Source organism: Dipodomys spectabilis, unplaced genomic scaffold, assembly GCF_019054845.1.
Source record: "Dipodomys spectabilis isolate Male_0828 unplaced genomic scaffold, ASM1905484v1 ptg000656l, whole genome shotgun sequence".
In the NCBI taxonomy this organism is placed as follows: domain Eukaryota; kingdom Metazoa; phylum Chordata; class Mammalia; order Rodentia; family Heteromyidae; genus Dipodomys; species Dipodomys spectabilis.
Window position 1 is genome coordinate 240,137 of NW_024871333.1, and position 19,205 is coordinate 259,341.

At 40.2% G+C, this 19,205-nt stretch overlaps 1 protein-coding gene across 6 annotated transcripts in view; it reads left to right on the forward strand.

The window, feature by feature from the left end:
- Cep63 (centrosomal protein 63) overlaps positions 1 to 19,205 on the forward strand; it is a 36,161-nt gene that overhangs the window by 8,677 nt on the left and 8,279 nt on the right. For all 6 annotated transcript variants that reach the window (XM_042671726.1, XM_042671724.1, XM_042671727.1 and 3 more), the window contains 9 exons: positions 3,333 to 3,428; positions 4,514 to 4,636; positions 7,691 to 7,804; positions 9,498 to 9,731; positions 9,956 to 10,095; positions 10,758 to 10,895; positions 14,913 to 15,027; positions 16,664 to 16,861; positions 18,695 to 18,781. In XM_042671726.1, the coding sequence (XP_042527660.1) occupies positions 3,333 to 3,428; positions 4,514 to 4,636; positions 7,691 to 7,804; positions 9,498 to 9,731; positions 9,956 to 10,095; positions 10,758 to 10,895; positions 14,913 to 15,027; positions 16,664 to 16,861; positions 18,695 to 18,781 (1,245 nt within the window). The remainder of the gene's footprint in view (positions 1 to 3,332; positions 3,429 to 4,513; positions 4,637 to 7,690; positions 7,805 to 9,497; positions 9,732 to 9,955; positions 10,096 to 10,757; positions 10,896 to 14,912; positions 15,028 to 16,663; positions 16,862 to 18,694; positions 18,782 to 19,205) is intronic.

Below are 19,205 nucleotides of genomic sequence, written 5' to 3' on the forward strand. Positions count from 1 at the left end.
TTTGTACATTCCCCCTCCCCCCCCCCCCCCCGTGGGTATTCTGGTTTTGGGCCTGGAAGAGTTTGGAAATGATTAATGGTAATCTCTGAGAATTACATGATTTAGCATGCTTGCCTTTAGCTGTACACATAAAAATTCTTAACCTGTTTTTATGCAAAGTACATTTGCACTTGTATAATTAGTTTATTTCTTTTTGTATTAATGTGTTCTATTCACATGCATACAATTTTCACTTTCTCATTTAGTTTTTCTCTAGAACTACTTGGAAGGATTGGCAGTTTGGGAAGATCTCTGTCCTGTTAATTTCAGTGACATAGTATCACATGAATGTCAGTAGCACAGTTAAGTGGAGTATGAAGCTCTCTCTCTTTTTTAAATTTCAACACCGATAACTTTTTTTTTTTTGCTGGTCATAGGGCCTGAACTCTGGGCCTGGGCGCTGTCCCTCAGCTCTTCAGCTCAAGGCTAGCGCTCTACCACTTGAGCCACAGCGCCACTTCTGGCTTTTTCTGCTTATGTGGTGAGGAATGGAACCCAGGGCCTCATGCATGCGAGGCAAGCGCTCTACCACTGAGCCACCTTCCCAGCCCTGATAATGTTTTATTTTCTAAGAAAGCCAAAGAAGGGTGAATTGTACATCATTGCTCTGTTTCCCCCCCCCCCCCCCGCCCCCCGAATAATTTTCAAGAATTTTTTTCAGTCTTTTTTGGAATAGAATTGCTGTCAACTTTAATTATATAGTGTATTGAAAACAATTTCAAACAGACTGGGAGGAGCTTTTCCAGTATTTTGGTTTGGAATTCTTATTGTTATTGATATTGTTGTGTTACTGGTGCTAGGTTAAGGCCAGGGCCTTATACATGCTAGGCAACGCCCCCCCCCCCCCCCCCCCCCCCCCCCCCGCCCCAGCCCAAATTGTATACTCAGCCTTTAGTTGTTTTGGGACAGAGCCTCACTGTGTAACCCAGGCTGGGCTTGAATTTGCAGTCCTCTTGCCTTTGCCTCCTTAGTGCTGGGTAACAAGTGCCCTGCCATGCCCATGCCCATGCCCAGTTCAGTTACAAATCTAACTTGCCCATAAACTGTCAGTTTCTTTTCTGCATGTATCTTCCCGTGTCTTTAGATGCTGGCACTCCACCAACTGCCTTTCCTTATTGATCGTTAAATGGAGATTAGTGCTCTCTCTCTTGAAAACATTTTACTCTTTTTTTTTTTTTGTGCTGGTCCTGTGACTTGAACTGTAGGCCTGGCTACTATCCCTGAGCTGTGCTGCTCTACGCTTTAGACACAGTGCCACTTCTGGCTTTTTGTAGTTCATTGGAGATAAGAGGCTCTTGGGCGTTCATGCCCAGGCTGGCTTTAAACTATGACCTTCAGACCTTAGCCTTCTGAATATCAAGGATATTATGCCTGGGCATAAACATTTTCCCTCCCTCCCTCCCTCCCTCCCTTCCTTCCTTCCTCTTTCTCTTTTTCTCTTTTTCGCTCTCTTTCTCTCTTTGTTTTATTTTCTGTTTTTGTAGTCTTGGAGCTTGAACTCAGGACCTGCCACTGCCTCTGAGCTCCTTTTGCCACAGCTGTGGTTCCTTGAGCCCCAGTGCCACTTCCATTTTTTTTTCCTGATTATGTGGTACTGAGGAATTGAACCCAAGGCTTCATGCATACTAGGCAAGCACTCTACCACTAAGCCACATTCCCAGCCCTCTTTCTTTCTTAATAGGTAAAATCTGTGTACTTTAGACATTTATTAATCTTGTGTGATTAAAAGATACAGAGAATCAAACTTCCAAGGGATCATGGTAACCAGCATCAATCCAGAACCTTTTCTTTGCTGTTAAGGGGTTCCCCATGTTGCATTGTCCTGGAATCTAGGGAAGGAGACAAGGTCAGGCATCTTCAAATCAGTCTAGGATTAGGCTGACAAACTTCTTTCTGGATCTGGAGTATAGACTTCATAATAGAAGAGAGCTAAATAAGAGGGATCTGATATACTGTAGAGAGAAAGGTGGTGAAGTAGTTCCTCCCACCCCCTTTCTTGTTTATCTTTGGCTTGATAAAATTTAGTCAAATAATTCCTTCACTAGATTTGAGGATATCATAGAATCTGTGCTTATGAAATCATTGAAAGTTGTTGTTTGCCAGTCCTGGGGCTTGAACTCAGGGACTGAATACTGTCGCTGAGCTTCTTTTTGCTCAAGGCTAGCTACCACTTCAGCCACAACACCACTTCTGGCTTTCTGTGAGTGTGGTACTGAGGAATCAAACCCAGGGCTTTATGTATGCTAGGCAAGCACTCTACTACTAAGCCATATTCCCAGCCCTCTAGTTTTTTTTTTAGATTACAATTTCATCTTGTGATGTGATTACTAGTACCAATTTCCAGTTATCCCTCTCCCTTCCTGCTTACCAGTAGATGAAATTTGAGCTCATTGTCGGAAGAAATACTGATAGAAACTTACAGAGCTGAGAGTGCAGCGTCAAATACCTATCACCGGTATGAAATCATTGAAGAATGGGTTGGAATAACTAGAGTACTCTTGGCCTGTGGAACCATTTCTCAAATACACTAAGGCAAATACATCTCCTGTTTCTTTTTGTCTGGGATGGCTAATCTCCACTTTGATTTGTAAAGATTATTCTTAGAGCTATTTTACATAGTAGTCTTAGTTTCCAAGGTTTTTAAATGTTATATCTATTTTCTCATGAGTTCTTTGATGAAAAGGATTAGGGAGAATAAGTCAAATAGAAGATACGAGTTCTAAAACAGTGGTTTGCTCTCCATTTTTTCTGGCAGTGCTAGGTATTTGACTCATGAGAAGTGGGGTGTTAACCATATTTACACATTTGAAGACTTGAGTTTGCAAGTATAAAGGTTATTGTGTGAGCATTTCCATTGCTGTTATACAAGTACCTGAGACAAACAGCTTAACGGAGGACAGCTGTAACTTGAGCCTGTGACCAGGCAAGAACATCACCATGTTGGAAGGGTGTGGTGGAGCCTGGGATACTTACCTCAGGACCGCCAGGAAGCAGAGAAAGGATAGGAAGGGATCAGGGAAAGATACAGTCCCCCTACTTTTTCTACCTGGGCTTCCCTCAACTAAAGTTGCCATCACTTTCCCAATAGTCCCCTCAAATTTTTGAATCTGTCAATGGATTAGACAATTCGTTGATTAAGTCAGAGCCCTCAGGATTTAACCTTCTCTGGAATTTTCCTCACAGGCATGCTTAGCTACTGACAATCAGAATCAACTATCACAGTTATTGTGACTTTTATGTTTCAGCGAGTTCTGTTTCAATGCTAATAACATAAAAATACTATCTGCTTTCAGATTGGAATGTTACATCAGCAGGTAGAAGAGCATGAAAAAATCAAGCAAGAAATGGCCGTAGAGTATAAACAAGAGCTAAATAAACTGCAAGAAGAAGTGAGATTTTAGTTCATATTACATGTTGTTTTAGTTCTTTGTTTTTAAGCATCAAAAATTTTGTTAATGAGATGTAGTTTCTTCTTTGTAAAGTGGACAATACATGTTTTGTGGCAGGGAGAGGGGTAGAAATCTGTCTCTGTTCTTGAATCTAGCCACAGAACTTTGCCTCTATATGATACGATGTAGAACAGGGATTGAGTACCTAAAATGGAGAAGTTGTGTGTGTGTGTGTGTGTGTGTGTGTGTGTGTCTGTGTGTGTCTGTGTGTGTGTGTAAATAAGGCTAAGAAATATCAATGCCAAAAAATGTAGTATTTTAATATTGGCATTAAATAATTTACTAGACTTTAAGTAATAGAGGACCCAAAGGTTAAGGAAACATTTGGGGATACCTAAGAAAAGAAAGAAAATTCTGTCCATTAAGTCAATTTTATTCTTCAGATTTGGGAACAACTGCTTTTGCTTTTTTATTTATTTCATTTAAGTAGTTGTACAAAGTTGTACGAAGTTATACAAATCAGATTATGAGTACAACACTGAATTAATTAATTAATTGCCAGTCCTGGGGCTTGAGCTCAGGGCCTAGGCTCTATCTCTAAGCCTCTTTTGCTCAAGGCTAGCACTCTACCACTTTCTGTTTATGTGGTGCTGAGGAATGGAACCCAGGGCTTCATGCCTGCTAGGCAAGCACTCTACCACTAAGCCACATTCTCAGCCCACATTGCTTTTATTCATAAAACCTTAAGTACCTCTCTTCTGCTCACTGAATATCAGTGCCTGTCAAGGAGCATGGCTTGCGACTCACAAGTCTAGAGGAAAGAAACATTTTCATTTACTGCTTTCTTGTAGGGTTGGTGGTAAGGTTTTTAAGAACGGTACTATAATAAAAACTAAGGTTTTGTTTTCCTTTTTTGATTGAACCATATTTCTTTGCTAGTTATTTTCTACAAGTAATTTGTAAAAAAAAAATTTAGTTTGCAGATTAACATGCTGTCAGTCTGTTTTCAGTAGTACGTCTTGGCACAGTTCTTGCATTCATATCATACTCTTAAATTCTCAGTAACCAAATAACTGTTTTTACAGTTAGGCAGACTGAAGAGAAGCTATGAAAAGCTGCAGAAAAAGCAAATAAGGGAATTTAGAGGAAATACCAAAAACCACAGGGAGGATCGGTCTGAGATTGAGAGGCTAACTGGAAAAATAGAGGTATGTTCACAATGATAACCATAACAGTCATTGCCAGTGATCTTCATGTAGGAAAATGCTGTTTCAAAGTGTTGTTGTTAGCTGGGTGCTGGTGGCTCATGCCTGACATCCTAGCTTTTCAGAAGGCTGAGATCTGATGATTGCTGTTCAAAGTAGGCCCAGGCAGGAAAGTCCATGAGACACTTATCTCCAATTAACCACCAGAAGACTGGAAGTGGAGCTTTGGCTCAAGTGGTAGAGCGCTTGCTTTGAGCTGAAGCGCTGAGGGACAGCGCCCAGGCCCAGAGTTCAAGCCCCGTGACCAAAAAAAAAAGTTTCAAAGTGTTGTTGTTGCCTGAAACCATTTTTCTTTTGTCTGTGAAGGTGATGTTGGATAATTCACTGTGTATCCTAGACTGCTTCCCTGTGGCTAATGAGATTAGTAGTTATTGATGATGCTGAACAACATGATTATACCCTTAAAGGGCATTTGGAATTGTACAGAGACTTTCATTTTTGGGAATAGAATAGTAAGCATGCAGTCGATGTCCTGGGAAAAAATTTAATGTCTTACATGTGAGGAACATAGACCACTGGTTACTAGCAGTCTACCATGAGCAGTGTCCTTGTCTGACATACTATATCTCAAGTATCTCAAGTGGGGGCTTGCCTAATTAATGCATATAGCTTTTTTGGTAGAGAGGACTGTCCTGGCAGATTATTTCTCTTCAGTTCTCAGAGCCAGCTAAGTTAGGGAAGACTCACCTCCCTCTTTGCTGATTTTGTTTTTCCTGAGAAACTCCATGGTTATTTTATGTCTGTTCCCTAGGAGAGTTAACTGAGGCAGTGAGTTGGTACTGCTAAAGTCAGAGGAAGGAGAAACAGCACCTAGAATTCATGTTTTTCCTCCTGTCTCCCTGATGAGCTCTTCAGTATATGTAGGAATCACCCAGTATGCTTTTTTTTTTTTTTGCCTTTCTGAGATTCTATTCCAGTGATATGGCATGGGACTAGGAATCTACATTGTATACAGCTCCCACAGCTGCTTCTCATTTGAGAAATATTATTCTATATCTTTGGGTGATTTCTCTGATCTTTCCTCTCTGGGAAATCTGTCATGCACACATGCGGGTGTATCATTACTACTAAGAATGGTAATTTTTGGGTTTAATGTTTTTTTACATTTCAACATTTTTAGAATTCTGAGTCCAAGGACTACACAGATAATTGCTTCCCTTCCAGCTCTCTTCATTGATAACTTTTTCCTACCAAACTCCCAGGATCCTTATTGCTCATTATTGTCACTTTCTCCTTTGCTTCTACTTCAAAGAACTCATCTTTAATTTTTATATCATCATCCTATACACCACCAAATGAGCATTACAACTAGAGTGGCTGTCTTTTGACTCAGATTTCTGCTCTCAGCTTATTATCATTCCTTCCAGTATTCTTTTTACCATAACTCTTGTTGACGATTTCTAAATCATACAATTCCTATTTCACATCTCACTATAATATCTGACATATCCAAAATAAATTATAATAGTCCTGACTTTTTCTTCCCCATCTTCCTAATCTTAGTACCAGGTAATGGCATGTCTATTTCTCAGTTGCTTGAGCCTAGAATTGAGGAGTTATTCTCAGTTCCGTAGACAGAATGATTCTGTTGAAATACAAGTCAAATTATGTCACCTATACAAAAACCTTCCATTAGCCTCTCTTAAAAGTTAAAATTTCTCCTAACGAGCTCTCCAGTGTCTTGAGCATGTCTCTTCCTGCTTTGCCTTTCAGTCCTCCCTTCATCCCACCCTAGCCTCCTATGCTCATCCTTAAACAAATCAGAGTGCTCCACTTCAAGGTTGATCCTTCTCGTTTTGTCCTCATTTCCCTCAGCATTTGTGTAATGTTATTTACTCAGTCTGGACATCTCCTTTAAAACTCGCAATCGTTTTTTTTTTCTTGTAATTTTAAAAATTATTATAAAGATGTTGTACAGAAAGGTTACAGTTACATATTTTTTTGGGACAATGTCCCCCCTTACTTTGTTTTCCCCCAGTTTCCCCCTCCTGTCCCTGATCATGAGTTGCATAGTTCATTTTCTGCGTAGTATATAATGAGTACCATGACTGTTTGCTCATCCTCCCTCCCTCCATTTCCTTCCCCTTCCTTATGCTCTCCTAAAAAGACAAAACCCAAGAAAAACCCTAGACCAAAACCAAACAACAACATGACCAATACCATTACCACTACCACCACCACCAACAAAAAAAGAAACCCATGTTTCCATTTCCTGGAATTAATTTTTATATAGTATTTTTGATATTCAGAGGAGTTATGAGTTTGGGTTCCTCCTCTAAGAATATCTTTCTTTTAGTCTGTGTGTTTGCATGTAAATGCATAGAGATAGGGCTCTTTTTTTTTTTTTATGATAGAATTTGAGGAGAGCCATTAATTTTGAACTGTTAGACATTTGGTTACAAATACCTCTTAAAATTTAGCACAGATTTGTCATTATTCAAGTCTTTGCAGTTCTGTTGAGATGATAAAAATTTGACTATCAAAAGAGATGTGATATGAATCTGCTCATTTCCTGAGTTATAGATTCTGAGAAGTAGAATTGTGCTGCCAAGGGGATTATCTGAAATTTATTTGAATCTCTTCAAGTCTTGGTCTGGGAGTCAAGACTTTGGATAACAAGGGGTATGTGTGATCACATTTTGAAGTTTTAGTTGGCATCTCTAGAAAAATGAAATCACTCGAAAGCGAAAACAACCCTTAGGTGGCAGCAAATCTGTGATGATGTTCACGAACCCCTTGTCCAGCATCTATTTTGCTTACTCTTCATCATTAGGGTGTTAAATTTAGAAAGACAGGTATCCAGGAGGCACAGTATGAGCAGGATTTAGTGTTAGGCTACAGTTGTGTCAGCTAAGTGGGTAATGGGGCTCCTGCAGAGGAGAAAGGCACCAGAGTCCTCAGGGAAGTGAGAGGGGTGGCATTGAAGCAAAGGGGGTCTGGGAAGTAGTGACCGGAGGGGAAGCACTTAAAAATTAAATGCCTTCATTGTTTCTTCAGGAATTCCGTCAGAAATCGTTGGACTGGGAGAAGCAATGCTTGATTTATCAGCAACAGGTATCTTCTCTGGAAGCACAAAGAAAGGCGCTGGCCGAACAATCAGAGATAATTCAGGTAGGCCAAACAGTGTAACATAATACAAGACAGATGTTTGTTTAAATCTGACTTGACTCTGCTTTTGATATCCCTGGTATAAATGGCCTTCATAATTGTTTCTTTACTTTTACTGTGATTTGTGTTGTTAAGATAATTCCACCCACTTTAGTAGAGTAGTTTGAGTCTCGGACATTAAGCTAATAACAGAAATATTTGGTTTCTGTTAGTGGTTAATGGAAAGAAACAGATTTGAAATATATTAACCTGTCAGGGCAGATATTTAAGAGACATTAATTGAGCTGGCGTTGGTGGCTCACACTTGTAATCCTAGCTACTCAGGAAGCTGAGATCTGAGGGTCACAGTTCAAAGCCAGCCCAGGAAGGAAAGCCCATGAGACTCTTTATCTCCAGTTACACACCAAAAAAGCTGGAAGTGGAGTTGTGGCTCAATTGGTAGAGTGCTAATCTTGAGCATCAAAGCTCAGAGACAGCATCTAGGCTCTGAGTTCAAGCCCCAGGACTGGCAAAAAAAAAAAAAAAAAAGAAAAGAAAAGAAAGATTAAATAATTACTCTTTTCTAAATGGTATATGTGGTTGTTTCTGACTTGTTTAGTATTGGAAGAGGTATTCTAGAGATTAGACTAGTATAGCAGTAGTACAAGTGGGTAGCAAAGATAATTTAAAAATTTCTAGTAGTCACATTAGAAAAGTAAAATGAATTAGTGAAATTAATTTGAGTAATATGCTTTTACTTAACCCAGCATGTCAAAAATATTAGAATATTTATGTTTCTTTTAGTGTGCATTTACATATAGAACCTCTGTCAGTGCAGATAAGCCACAGCTCAGAAGCCGCATGTGTCTCTTGGTGCCATATTGGGTAGTGCAGACCTAGGTGTTAATTAGTTAATGAAAATTTATACCTAAGATGATTGTGTACCAAACACAGACTGTATTTTTGCAGGAGTGAAACAATCAATCAGTGAAAAAAATCTGCTAAGATGTGTGTCTGTCATGAGGCCTGAACTCTGGGCCTGGGTGCTGTCCCTCTTCAGCCTTGGGCTGAAAGCCACTTCTGGCTTTTTCTGCTTATGTGGTGCTGAGGAATCAAACCCAGGGCCTCAGGCATGGGAGGCAAGCACTCTACTACTGAGCCACCTTCCCAACCCCCTAAATAGTTTTTTTTTAAGTAGCAAATCTGTACTAACTGGTTAAACTATATCAGTAACTTCAACATTTGAGTTTGTCTTCAGAGTACAGATTTGAGTTGAGTAGTGTTAAATAGCTCCTGCGTTGTTGAGTGTTTTGCCATGATGTATTGTCTCTCATCTTGAGTACCCATTCACACAGGGTTTCCAGCTGTGTTCTGCCAATCCTAGACTACTGGACAGGTTAAGGTAGGGAGGGCTGAGGCTCAGCAAACAAATCCTATCCTTTCCTCCTCTACCTCCTTACCTGATTTCTGCATGTATTTGTTCTGCACAGGATTCTGTGTAAGCTTTCCTTTTTGGAAAACCTTTGATTTTTTTTTTCTTTTTCTTTTTCTTTTTTTTTGGATACAGGGTCTCATTGTATTGTTCAGGTTGGCGACACACTTGATATGTAACAGTGCCCCGTATTTTTACAGAGTAAATTCTGTTTTAGTATTCCTTATTCCTTGGTTATTCTTTTATCATTTCTTTTTTACCTGTTGATAATCTATGTGTGTCTAGGCTCAGCTCATCAATCGAAAGCAGAAATTAGAGTCTGTGGAGCTGTCCAGCCAGTCAGAAATTCAGCACCTGAACAGCAAGCTTGAGCGGGCCAAGGATACCATCTGTGCCAATGAGTTGGAAATAGAGCGCCTTAACATGAGAGTCAGTGACTTAGTTGGAACCAATGTGGCCATCATGCAGGAGCAGAGGCAAAGAGAAGAAAAATTGAGGGAATCTGAAAAATTATTAGAGGTGTGTTTTAAGATTACCCAAATTGGGGAAATGTATGTATATGAGGGTAAGAATAATCTGCACCTAGATTTCAAAATCTCTTGGCTTCTTCCCTCTTTTGGAGCTGCTGGCTCAGCTGTGGAGAGCTGGATTATTAACAGTGTGCCTGTCACAGATTTGCCATCTGACTTCAGAACTCGAGGGAAGTTGTAATAATGTCTGCCTTTCTTCTGAATGTTTTATAGGCTCTGCAGGAAGAACAGAGAGAATTGAAGGCAAATCTTCACTCTCAAGAAAATATCATCCATGAGACACAAATGCAGAAGGAGGAGCTACAAGCAATGTTAAAGGCAGCTGATATGAAACACACAGTGGAAATCATAAGGTCTACTGATGATTAACATTTTTCTGCTCATGCACTTGATGGTTTGGCATAAATCTCAATTTTAACACTACCTGTTTCTAATTTTGTGTTTGATCATTTCATGGGCTTTCTTCATGTAGTTTTAACTTGTGAGTTGGGTTTTTATACTGTTAGGAAGCTTTGTGTGGTTTTCTTCCTTTTAGTGTATTTCTCCAAGACTTAGATGTTTAAAAGTTTGAAACCACTCAGTCTACCTTCTTGGTGAAACTCGAGATATGAAGGGAATTATGAACGGGCCTCCCTTCTTGGTAGAGTAGACCATTGTAAGGTTTATTATCAATAACAGCCAGTTGTTGAGCTAGCCCTTTAAAAAACATTCTTAACACAGATCTTGCATTGTTTGAGGTTTGTAGTGGAAAATAGTAAGCGTGAGCTGTGCTCCTTTTGTTCCACTCCAGTGAACTCTCTGCCCCTCCCTCCCCATCCCATCCCTTGAAAAATAAGCCAAATTAATTAAGAAAGGGGTAACTTGTTGCTTTTAGAGAGCAGCAGTTCTTTCTTGACTCTGTTCTCCCAAACTGATGGGCTTACCTACCAATAACAATTGGGAAAAATAGAGTACTCCTGTTGTTTCTCTTTGCACAGATACAAGACCTGTAACCATCATCATTTTCCTTCCACAGGCCAATGGAAAATGATGAACTGGAGAGGAAGTATGCCTCTCAAGGGCAGGGGGTCTTGGATGATATGCTCTCTCAGTTGGATTTCACCCACACTAGTGAAGAACTTCTGCAGGCAGAGGTGATCCGACTTGAAGGCAGGTAGATAATTATATATTTATATATATGTACACATTCAAAAACTTCAAATTTTTAAGATGGAGTTTCGATGATCATGTTGACGGAGTTAACTAATACATCAGTGAAAAAGACTTTTCTAACATCCGCAAATGACCATACTTCCCATTTCATTGAGGAGACAGAAGGAATTAAATTATATCTTCCTACTTTTTCTGCCACCAAATCTACCAGTCTGTCTGTGTGTTTGCCCACAATGTGTTACTATGGATGAGCTAGTGGAGGCCTACCTATTGTTCTAAGACTTAGGCATCCATTTGTGCCCTGTTCCATTTGTGCCCTGTTCCTGCAGAAAGGAAATAACTGTTTGCTTTCTGTTCTGTATCAAGTTCTTTCTCTCTGTTGAGTGAGTTCTGCTGATAGAAAATATGCTATTTTATCTTCCATTTAGAAAAAAAGTTAAAATCCTCCTTTAATCCTATGTCTTCATTAAGTTATTTCCTTATTTCTCTCCTCTTAATGAGATTTTGCAATGTTGCCATACCAACTGTTTCACTCTTTTCCTGTGTAGAAGCCCTTCACAAAAGCTTTCCCCCTTCCCACCTCACTGGAACTGTTCCGGGGAGGTCACACTTAACACACAGCACTGCTCCTCTCTGTTTGGGGCCTGGCTGAGATTCCTGTGTGGGCATTGAATCCTGACCAATACCATCCTATCTCATCCCCCACGATGCTCATCTTCCTCATACTTAGGAACTTTTTTTGCTTGTCATACTCCTAGGCTTTTTTTGGGGGGGTGGGGGTGGGGAGGGTCCGGTCGTGGGGCCTGAACTCTGGGCCTGGGCGCTGTCCCTCAGCTCTTCAGCTCAAGGTAGCGCTCTACCACTTGAGCCATAGCACCACTTCCGGCTTTTTTTCTTTTTGCTTATGTGGTGCTGAGGAATCAAACCCAGGGCCTCATGCTACACAAGGCAAGCGCTCTACCACTGAGCCACCTTCCCAGCCTATTCCTAGGCTTTTTGACCGAAAAGGTTTGCTGTTTTATTTTAAATACATTGATTATGATCTCTTGTATATAAACATTTTCTGTATATAAATGCAAAGTTTGGCATGTAGACAAAATAAAAATGGCTATTTTAAACTTTTTTCCCCCATATTTTGCACTTTTTTAAAATCTTTAAGTAATACGTTTTGTTTTTACTTTTCTATTCAAAAATTTTTACTGGTTGGCGCTGGTGGCTCACGCCTGTCATCCTAGTTACATAGGAGGCTGAGATCTGAGGATCACGGTTCAAAGCCAGCCAGGGCAGGAAAGTCTGTGAGACTCTTTTTTTTTTTTTTTTTTTTGTCGGTCGTGGGGCTTGAACTCTGGGCCTGGGCGCTGTCCCTCAGCTCTTCAGCTCAAGGCGAGTGCTCTACCACTTGAGCTACAGCACCACTTCCGTTTTCTGGTGGTTTATTGGAGATAGGAGTCTCACGGTCTCTCCTGCCCGGGCTGGCTTTGAACCGCGATCCTCAGATCTCAGCCTCCTGAGTAGCTAGGATTACAGGCGTGAGCCACCAGCGCTTGGCCTGTGAGACTCTTATCTCCGATAAACCACTAGAAAACCGGAAGTGGCTCTGTGGCTTAAGTGGGTAGAGCACTGGCCTTGAGCAGAAGAGCTCAGGGACAGCACTCAGGCCTGGAGTTCAAGCCCCATGACCACAAAAAAAAAGCCGCTTGAGCCACACTGCCACTTCCGGTTATCTGGTGGTTAATTGGAGATAAGAGTCTCATGGACTTTGCTGTCCCTGCTGGCTTTGAACCAAGATCCTCAGATCTCAGCCTCTTGAGGAGCTGGGATGACAGGCGTGAGCCACTAGCACCTGGCTACTCTTCTGTATTTTTAATTGCTTTCATTACATAAAAAATACATATATGTATTTTTTCCTTATTTCTTACGGTTTTCTTGGAATACTTAAGGTACTGTTTGTTATTGTTATCAGGGTATATGTATATGCTTAAGGCTGAATAACATAGAAATTATTATGTTTTGATAATGACACTTAAATCTGTGTTGTTTTTTTGTGCTGGTCCTGGGCCTTAAACTCTAGGCCTGGGCACTGTCCCTGAGCTTTTGTGCTCAAAGCTCAAATTCTACCACTTGAGACATAGTTGCACTTCTGGCTTTTTTGGGTAGCTAATTGGAGATTAGAGTCTTACAGATTTTTCTTGCCCAGGCTGGTTTTGAACCATGATCCTCAGATCTCAGCTTCCTGAGTGGCTAGGATTCCAGGCAAGAGCCACTAGTGCCTGCCCTCAAATCTGCATTTTTTTTTTTTTTGGTTGGGGGGCTTGAACTCTGGGCCTGGGTGGTGTCCCTGCACTTTTCAGCTCAAGGTGAGCGCTATATTGCTTGAGCCACAGTACCATTTCTGGGTTTCTAATGGTTTATTGGAGATAAGAGTCTCATGGACTTTCCTGCCCAGGCTGGCTTTGAACTGTGATCCTCAGATCTCAGTCTCCTGAGTAGCTAGGATTACAGGCATGAGCCACTGGTGCCCGGCTTCAAATCTGCATTTTATTAAAGATTTTTTATTGATTGACTTTTGAGTAGTCTTATCAATATATATATATATATTTTACTGCTGTCTCGTCAGGCTCTGAGGCCACTGTTTATGACCTTCAAAACCACCCTGGACACCTTAGCCATTCTCTAGGCCCTGATTTTCCCACCTGCAGATGTAACAAGATGACCCTGAGTTTTATTCTCTCAATCTTAGTGATTTGATTCATTGTAATCATATACTAAGTAAAGAGACATTCTAGAATTTTTAAAAATAGGTGAAATTGGAACAAATGCTTGTAAATAACAGTGTCCATTTAATAAATTGGTTTCAAAGGAGAAAAAGGAAGCTGTTTTTGAACAATTTGCTTTGTTTAGTTTGAAAGAGAAATCTTCCCAGAAGAGGAAATAGAGGGATTTAATCTTTTGCCTTTGTGCAGTTGTATTACAAAAACAGTATTTTTGAATGATAACTGATCTGGAAGGTTGGTGGAACCATGTAAGCATTAAGCATTTATGGAGCCATCTGGAGTCATGTGATATAGGTCCTAAGGAGGGAGGGCTATGTTCACAGGGGCATAATAAGTAAAAGACATAGTTTTAATAACAGAGTTTGTAGATTGAGAGATAAAATACACATGTTAAAGCACCTGAGGAATTTCAGCTAGCAAATTTGAAATAAATCCTGGAAAATTTCTAGATTCAGGAATATAAGTTATAAAGAAATTATACTTAATGTGATTAGAGGATCAAGGATTGGATCGTTCTGATAGGGAAAGTATTGGTTTGATTCTTATTTACTTATTTTGTGCTGGTAATAGGCCTTGGAATCAGGGCCTGGGTGTTTCCCTTAAACTGTTTGGTTCAAGGTTGACATTTTACCACTTGAGCCCTAATTTTTTAGATATTGACCATCCATGGCCAGGGAAAGATAAGAAGGTACTGCTAGTCAGGAGGAGATATATGAAAAGACAAGAAGTCAGGCATACATAGTAAGTGGCCAGTGACAGGAAAGTTTATCAGAGATTTTAGGAGTAAAAAGATCAAGTTAATAGAAATAGTATGTAAGAGAGGCTCGATGCCTCTGAAGTTTTGATGTCTCAAGAGAGTTTTTCTTGAGTTAAGAGATAGAAGTAGGACACTTGAAAAGCTATTGTATGGTTGTATGTAGACTATGTGTGGTTGCCATGTAGACTATGATGGTATGCTCATAGTTTCCTTCCTCTCTAGGGAGGAGACACTGGCGAACTCGCTGTTACCTTCACAATTTTATGACCCGTGAAGTTTTAAGCAGAGGGAAAGAGTAGTCAAAAATGTCAAATTTCATTGCCTCTACTGATAAGGAAATGGAGAATGAGTTTTAACTAGGGGTATGAAATGATGTTTAAGGTATTAGGATTTTCTCAACATCATTGAGGAAAATCAGGTAACCTAATTCCTGGATTTCAGAGATTTTACTTTGTTTAAAGTATGTGATTGTCTTTTTGTCATTTAGCTTAGAATCTGTGAGTGCAACATGCAAACAACTGAGCCAAGAACTAATGGAAAAATACGAAGAACTAAAGAAGATGGAAGGACATAATAATGAATACAGAGCAGAGATTAAGAAGGTAAAAGATTTTGTGCCTGGGATCACAACATTGGTGGTATTTATGGAAAGAGGTATGGGTTGACAGAACAGAGGGATCATTTTTTCATGAGAGAAAACTGTTGGGAAAAGTACTATCTTTTGACATCATTAGGGATGTCTTACAATTTTTCAGATAATCAAAGCTTTTAACTCTAAAGCTTTACTTTAAATATATTTTGATGGAAAGTTCAAGCTAACACATAGGCATTCCTTTCTTATAACAAGATATATGATCTGTTATTTAAATCTTTTTTTTTTTTTTTTTTTGCCATTTTTTTGTTTTCATTGCCAACCTTGGGGTTTGAACTCAGCCTGGGCTTTTTCATTTAAAGTTGATGCTCTACCACTTGAGCCACAGCTATACTTTTGGCTTTTTAGTGGTTAATTGGAGATAAGTGTCTCATAGACTTTTTTGCCTGGCCTGGCTTTGAACTGATATCCTCATACCTAAGCCTCTTGAGTAGCTAATGTAATAGAGGTGGACCACTTGTGACTGGTTTATTTAGTATTTTCTTACTGGCTGAGTATGGTTATAAAAGTAAATGTTGTTCTGTGCTATGATGTGGTTAATATCCTCATTGGCTATGTGGATTATATCGTTTATAGATTTTTATATATATGTATGTATATATTATAGTTTCTACATTAAAAGACCCTGGTTGTTCTGTTTGTTGACTTGTATTTTATTATTACTATTTTTGAGACTACTGCTAGCCCCTTTTTCCGCTTTTTTTTTGTTTTGATTTTTGTACCAGTCATGGGGCTGCGTGCTGTCTCAGCCTTTGTGCTCATGGCTAGTGCTCTACCACTTGAACCAAAGGTCCATTTCCTTTCTTTTTTCTTTCTTTTTTTTAATAAGTTTTTTTTTTTTTATTGTGAAAATACCATACCAGAAGGGTTACAATTACCTGAGCAAGGTAGTAAGTACATTTCTTATCAAGCATTGTTGCTCCTCCTTTGTTTTTTCCCCTACCATTCCTGCCCTCCCATCTCCACAACTACACTCCCCGCCCTCCCTTTTCTTTTTTTTTTTTTTCTCCTCGGTGGTTAATTGGAGATGAGACTCTCAATACTTCCCTGCCTGGGCTGGCTTCAAACTGTGATCCTCACATCCACGTCTACTGAATAGCTAGAATTGTAGGCATGACCCACTGACACTCAGTCCTTTTGTCTATTTTCTAGTTATTATCTTCTGTAGACAATAAAACCAGATAAGCAAAATATTTAGATTTGTAACTCAAAAATATAAGCAAAGTGAAGGTGAGAGGTGCTATTCTCTAAATAAAACTTGATGGATTTTGATTTTGATCCTCAGTATTTATTTATTTATTTTTTGCCAGTCCTGGGGCTTGAACTCAGGGCCTGGGCACTGTCCCTGATCTGTTTTTGCTCAAGGCACAGTGCCACTTCCAGCTTTTTCTGTTTATGTGGTACTGAGGAATCGAACCCAGGGCTTCATGCATACTAGGCAAGAACTCTACCACTAAGCCACATTCCTAGCCCCAAATCTCACAGCTTACTGTAAGATAACCATTCTTTTGTTAACTACTAATAGACTTTTTTCATGTATAGGTTGTCTCTTAACTTTTGGAGCTTTTCTTTCTGTTTTTTTATAGTTGAAAGAACAAATTTTGCAGGCTGAGCAGAGTTATAGCTCTGTACTGGAAGGAATGAAGATGGAAATCAGCCAGCTAACTCGGGAGCTGCATCAGCGAGATATCACTATTGCCTCCACCAAGTGTTCTTCCTCAGACATGGAAAAGCAGCTCAAAGCAGAGATTCAGAAGGCAGAAGAGAAAGCAATTGAGCATAAGGTAAAGTCTGAACAAAACTTTATTTGGTATTTTTTAAGATTATGGTTTTGTTTTTTTTTTTGTCTTTTGTTTTTTGTTTTGGTCGGTCATGGGGCTTGAACTCTGGGCTTGGGAACTGTCCCTGCGCTCTTCAGCTCACGGCAAGCGCTCTGACGCTTGAGCCACAGTGCCATTTCCAGTTTTTCCAGTGGTTTATTGGAGATAAGAGTCTCATGGACTATCCTTCCCGGGCTGGCTTTGAACCATGATCTTCAGATCTCAGCCTCTCAAGCTAGGATTGCAGGCGTGAGCCACCAGCGCCCTGCTTTATGTTTGTTTTTGAAGATTGAATTTATTAAAGACATGCTTCCCATAATATTGAATTCTATAAATTGGGATAAGCAGCATGGTGAAGATCGGGACGGAGAGTGAAGTGACAGTACCAATGGTGTGTGCATGAGGTGCTAGGAGCTCAGGCCCCAAAGAAGAGTGGTATCCAAGTTAGGAACCCTGTGAGTCAGATAAGAATGGGCTAGTGAAGGGGGACGACTGTATCAGTTAAGAGAAAAGTAGGTATTAGTGGGGTGAATAGCAGGGACAAAACTAGAAAACAGGGACTTTGAAGGACTTTGCCCCGGGAGAGGGCTTCCTGTGTGGTTGTGAGGTCAGTAGAGAACGTCTTGTAAACAGTGGGGAGGGCAGAGAGGTAGAGAGAGCACCCAGAGCCTTGTATGGCGCAGGATGGCATTCTGAGTAGTGGGCAAGGGGGCGAAATGAAATAGATAGGTCCTGGTAACATTGATGGGCTTGTATTTCGGTGGATAGGAAGAATGAAGAAGAGAGAGTTAGAGATACCAGTCATGATTTAATAAACTCGGGCAAGCAAGTGAAAAGTTATGTTCTCTAGACTTTAGGGCTGGGAAGGTGGCTCAGTGGTAGAGCGCTTGCCTTGCATGCCTGAGGCCCTGGGTTCGATGCCTCAGCAAAAAGAAAAAAGCTGGAAGTGGCGTTGTGGCTCAAGTGGCAGAGCGCTAGCCTTGAGTTGAAGAGCTGAGGGACAGCGCCCAAGCCCAGAGTTCAGGCCCCATGACCGGACCAAAAGAAAATCTAGACTTTAATTTGGGGAAGATGGCAGTTTTTGTGTAAAAGATCCATGCCATAGGGATCTGGTGGAGAGAGCACTAGTTTGGCACATTTGGTTGGAGATAAAACCTGGACTTTGTATGGAAATCCGTAACTGCACCGTATTTAGCTGCACCGAATCCTTGCGTGAAGTTGGCATTTCAAACTCCCAAGAGAATTAGAGAATAAGAAAGTCTACAGAGCAGTGACTTATCTAAACTTAGAATACTTTTTGCTTATAGTGAAACAAATATTAGAATGGAACTAAAAAGAAAACAGCAGGGAGGAGATTAACCAGGTAGTTTTTGCTAAGGAAAAAAAGAAGCCCAGGAAGTCAAGAGTCTTTTAAAGTACGAATAGTCAAAACAGAAAAACTAAAGAAAAATGAAGACTAAAAATAAATGACTGCTTTGTCAAAGAAATGCAAGTCCAAGCGATGCTGGAGATAGATGTCAAATTGGAGAAGGCTACAGCAGGAGAGTGGTTGAGGTTTTACCAGGAACTGAAGCTTTGCCGTTCCTGCCCTGATTATGACTTACGACTATGGAAGCGTCTCATGAATGCTGACTCAGCTGATAACATGTCTAACACATTCTTTTAGGAAGTGCATATGTATGCAGGTGTGTATGTTTATGAATGAAGAATGTGACTTAGCTTATTGAAAACTACATGTAGAAAGATCTCATAAGACATACATGAATTGCTTCTCATAATTTTTCTATTTTTCCTTAGGAGATTGTGAATCAGCTGGAATTACTCAAGATAGAAAATCGTCGTCTTTCTGAAGTGGTGATGAAATTGGAGTTGGGTTTACATGAGGTACATAAATAGAAACTTAAGTTTTGCTACTATCAAAGACAAATTTTAAGAGCTGGGCGATGGTGGCTCATGCCTGTAATCCTAGCTACTCAGGAAGGTGAGACCTGAGGATTGTGGTTCAAAGCCAACCTGGGTGGGGAAATCCATGATACTCTTATCTCCAATTAGCCACCAGAAAACCAGAAGTGACGCTGTGGCTCAAGTGGTAGAATGCTAGCCTTGAGCTGAAGTGCTGAGGGACAGTGCCCAGGCCCAGAGTTCAGGACCCATGAGCGACAAAAAAAAAGACTTAAAATATCAGTATGTAAATATTGATATGGCAGAGTGAGTGGAATTTTTCTTCTGTAGAAATTAAAAAAAAAAAAGAAATGCAAACAGTGATGTATGTGAACAAAATATGAGTTTCCACACCAGCAGCAGGAAG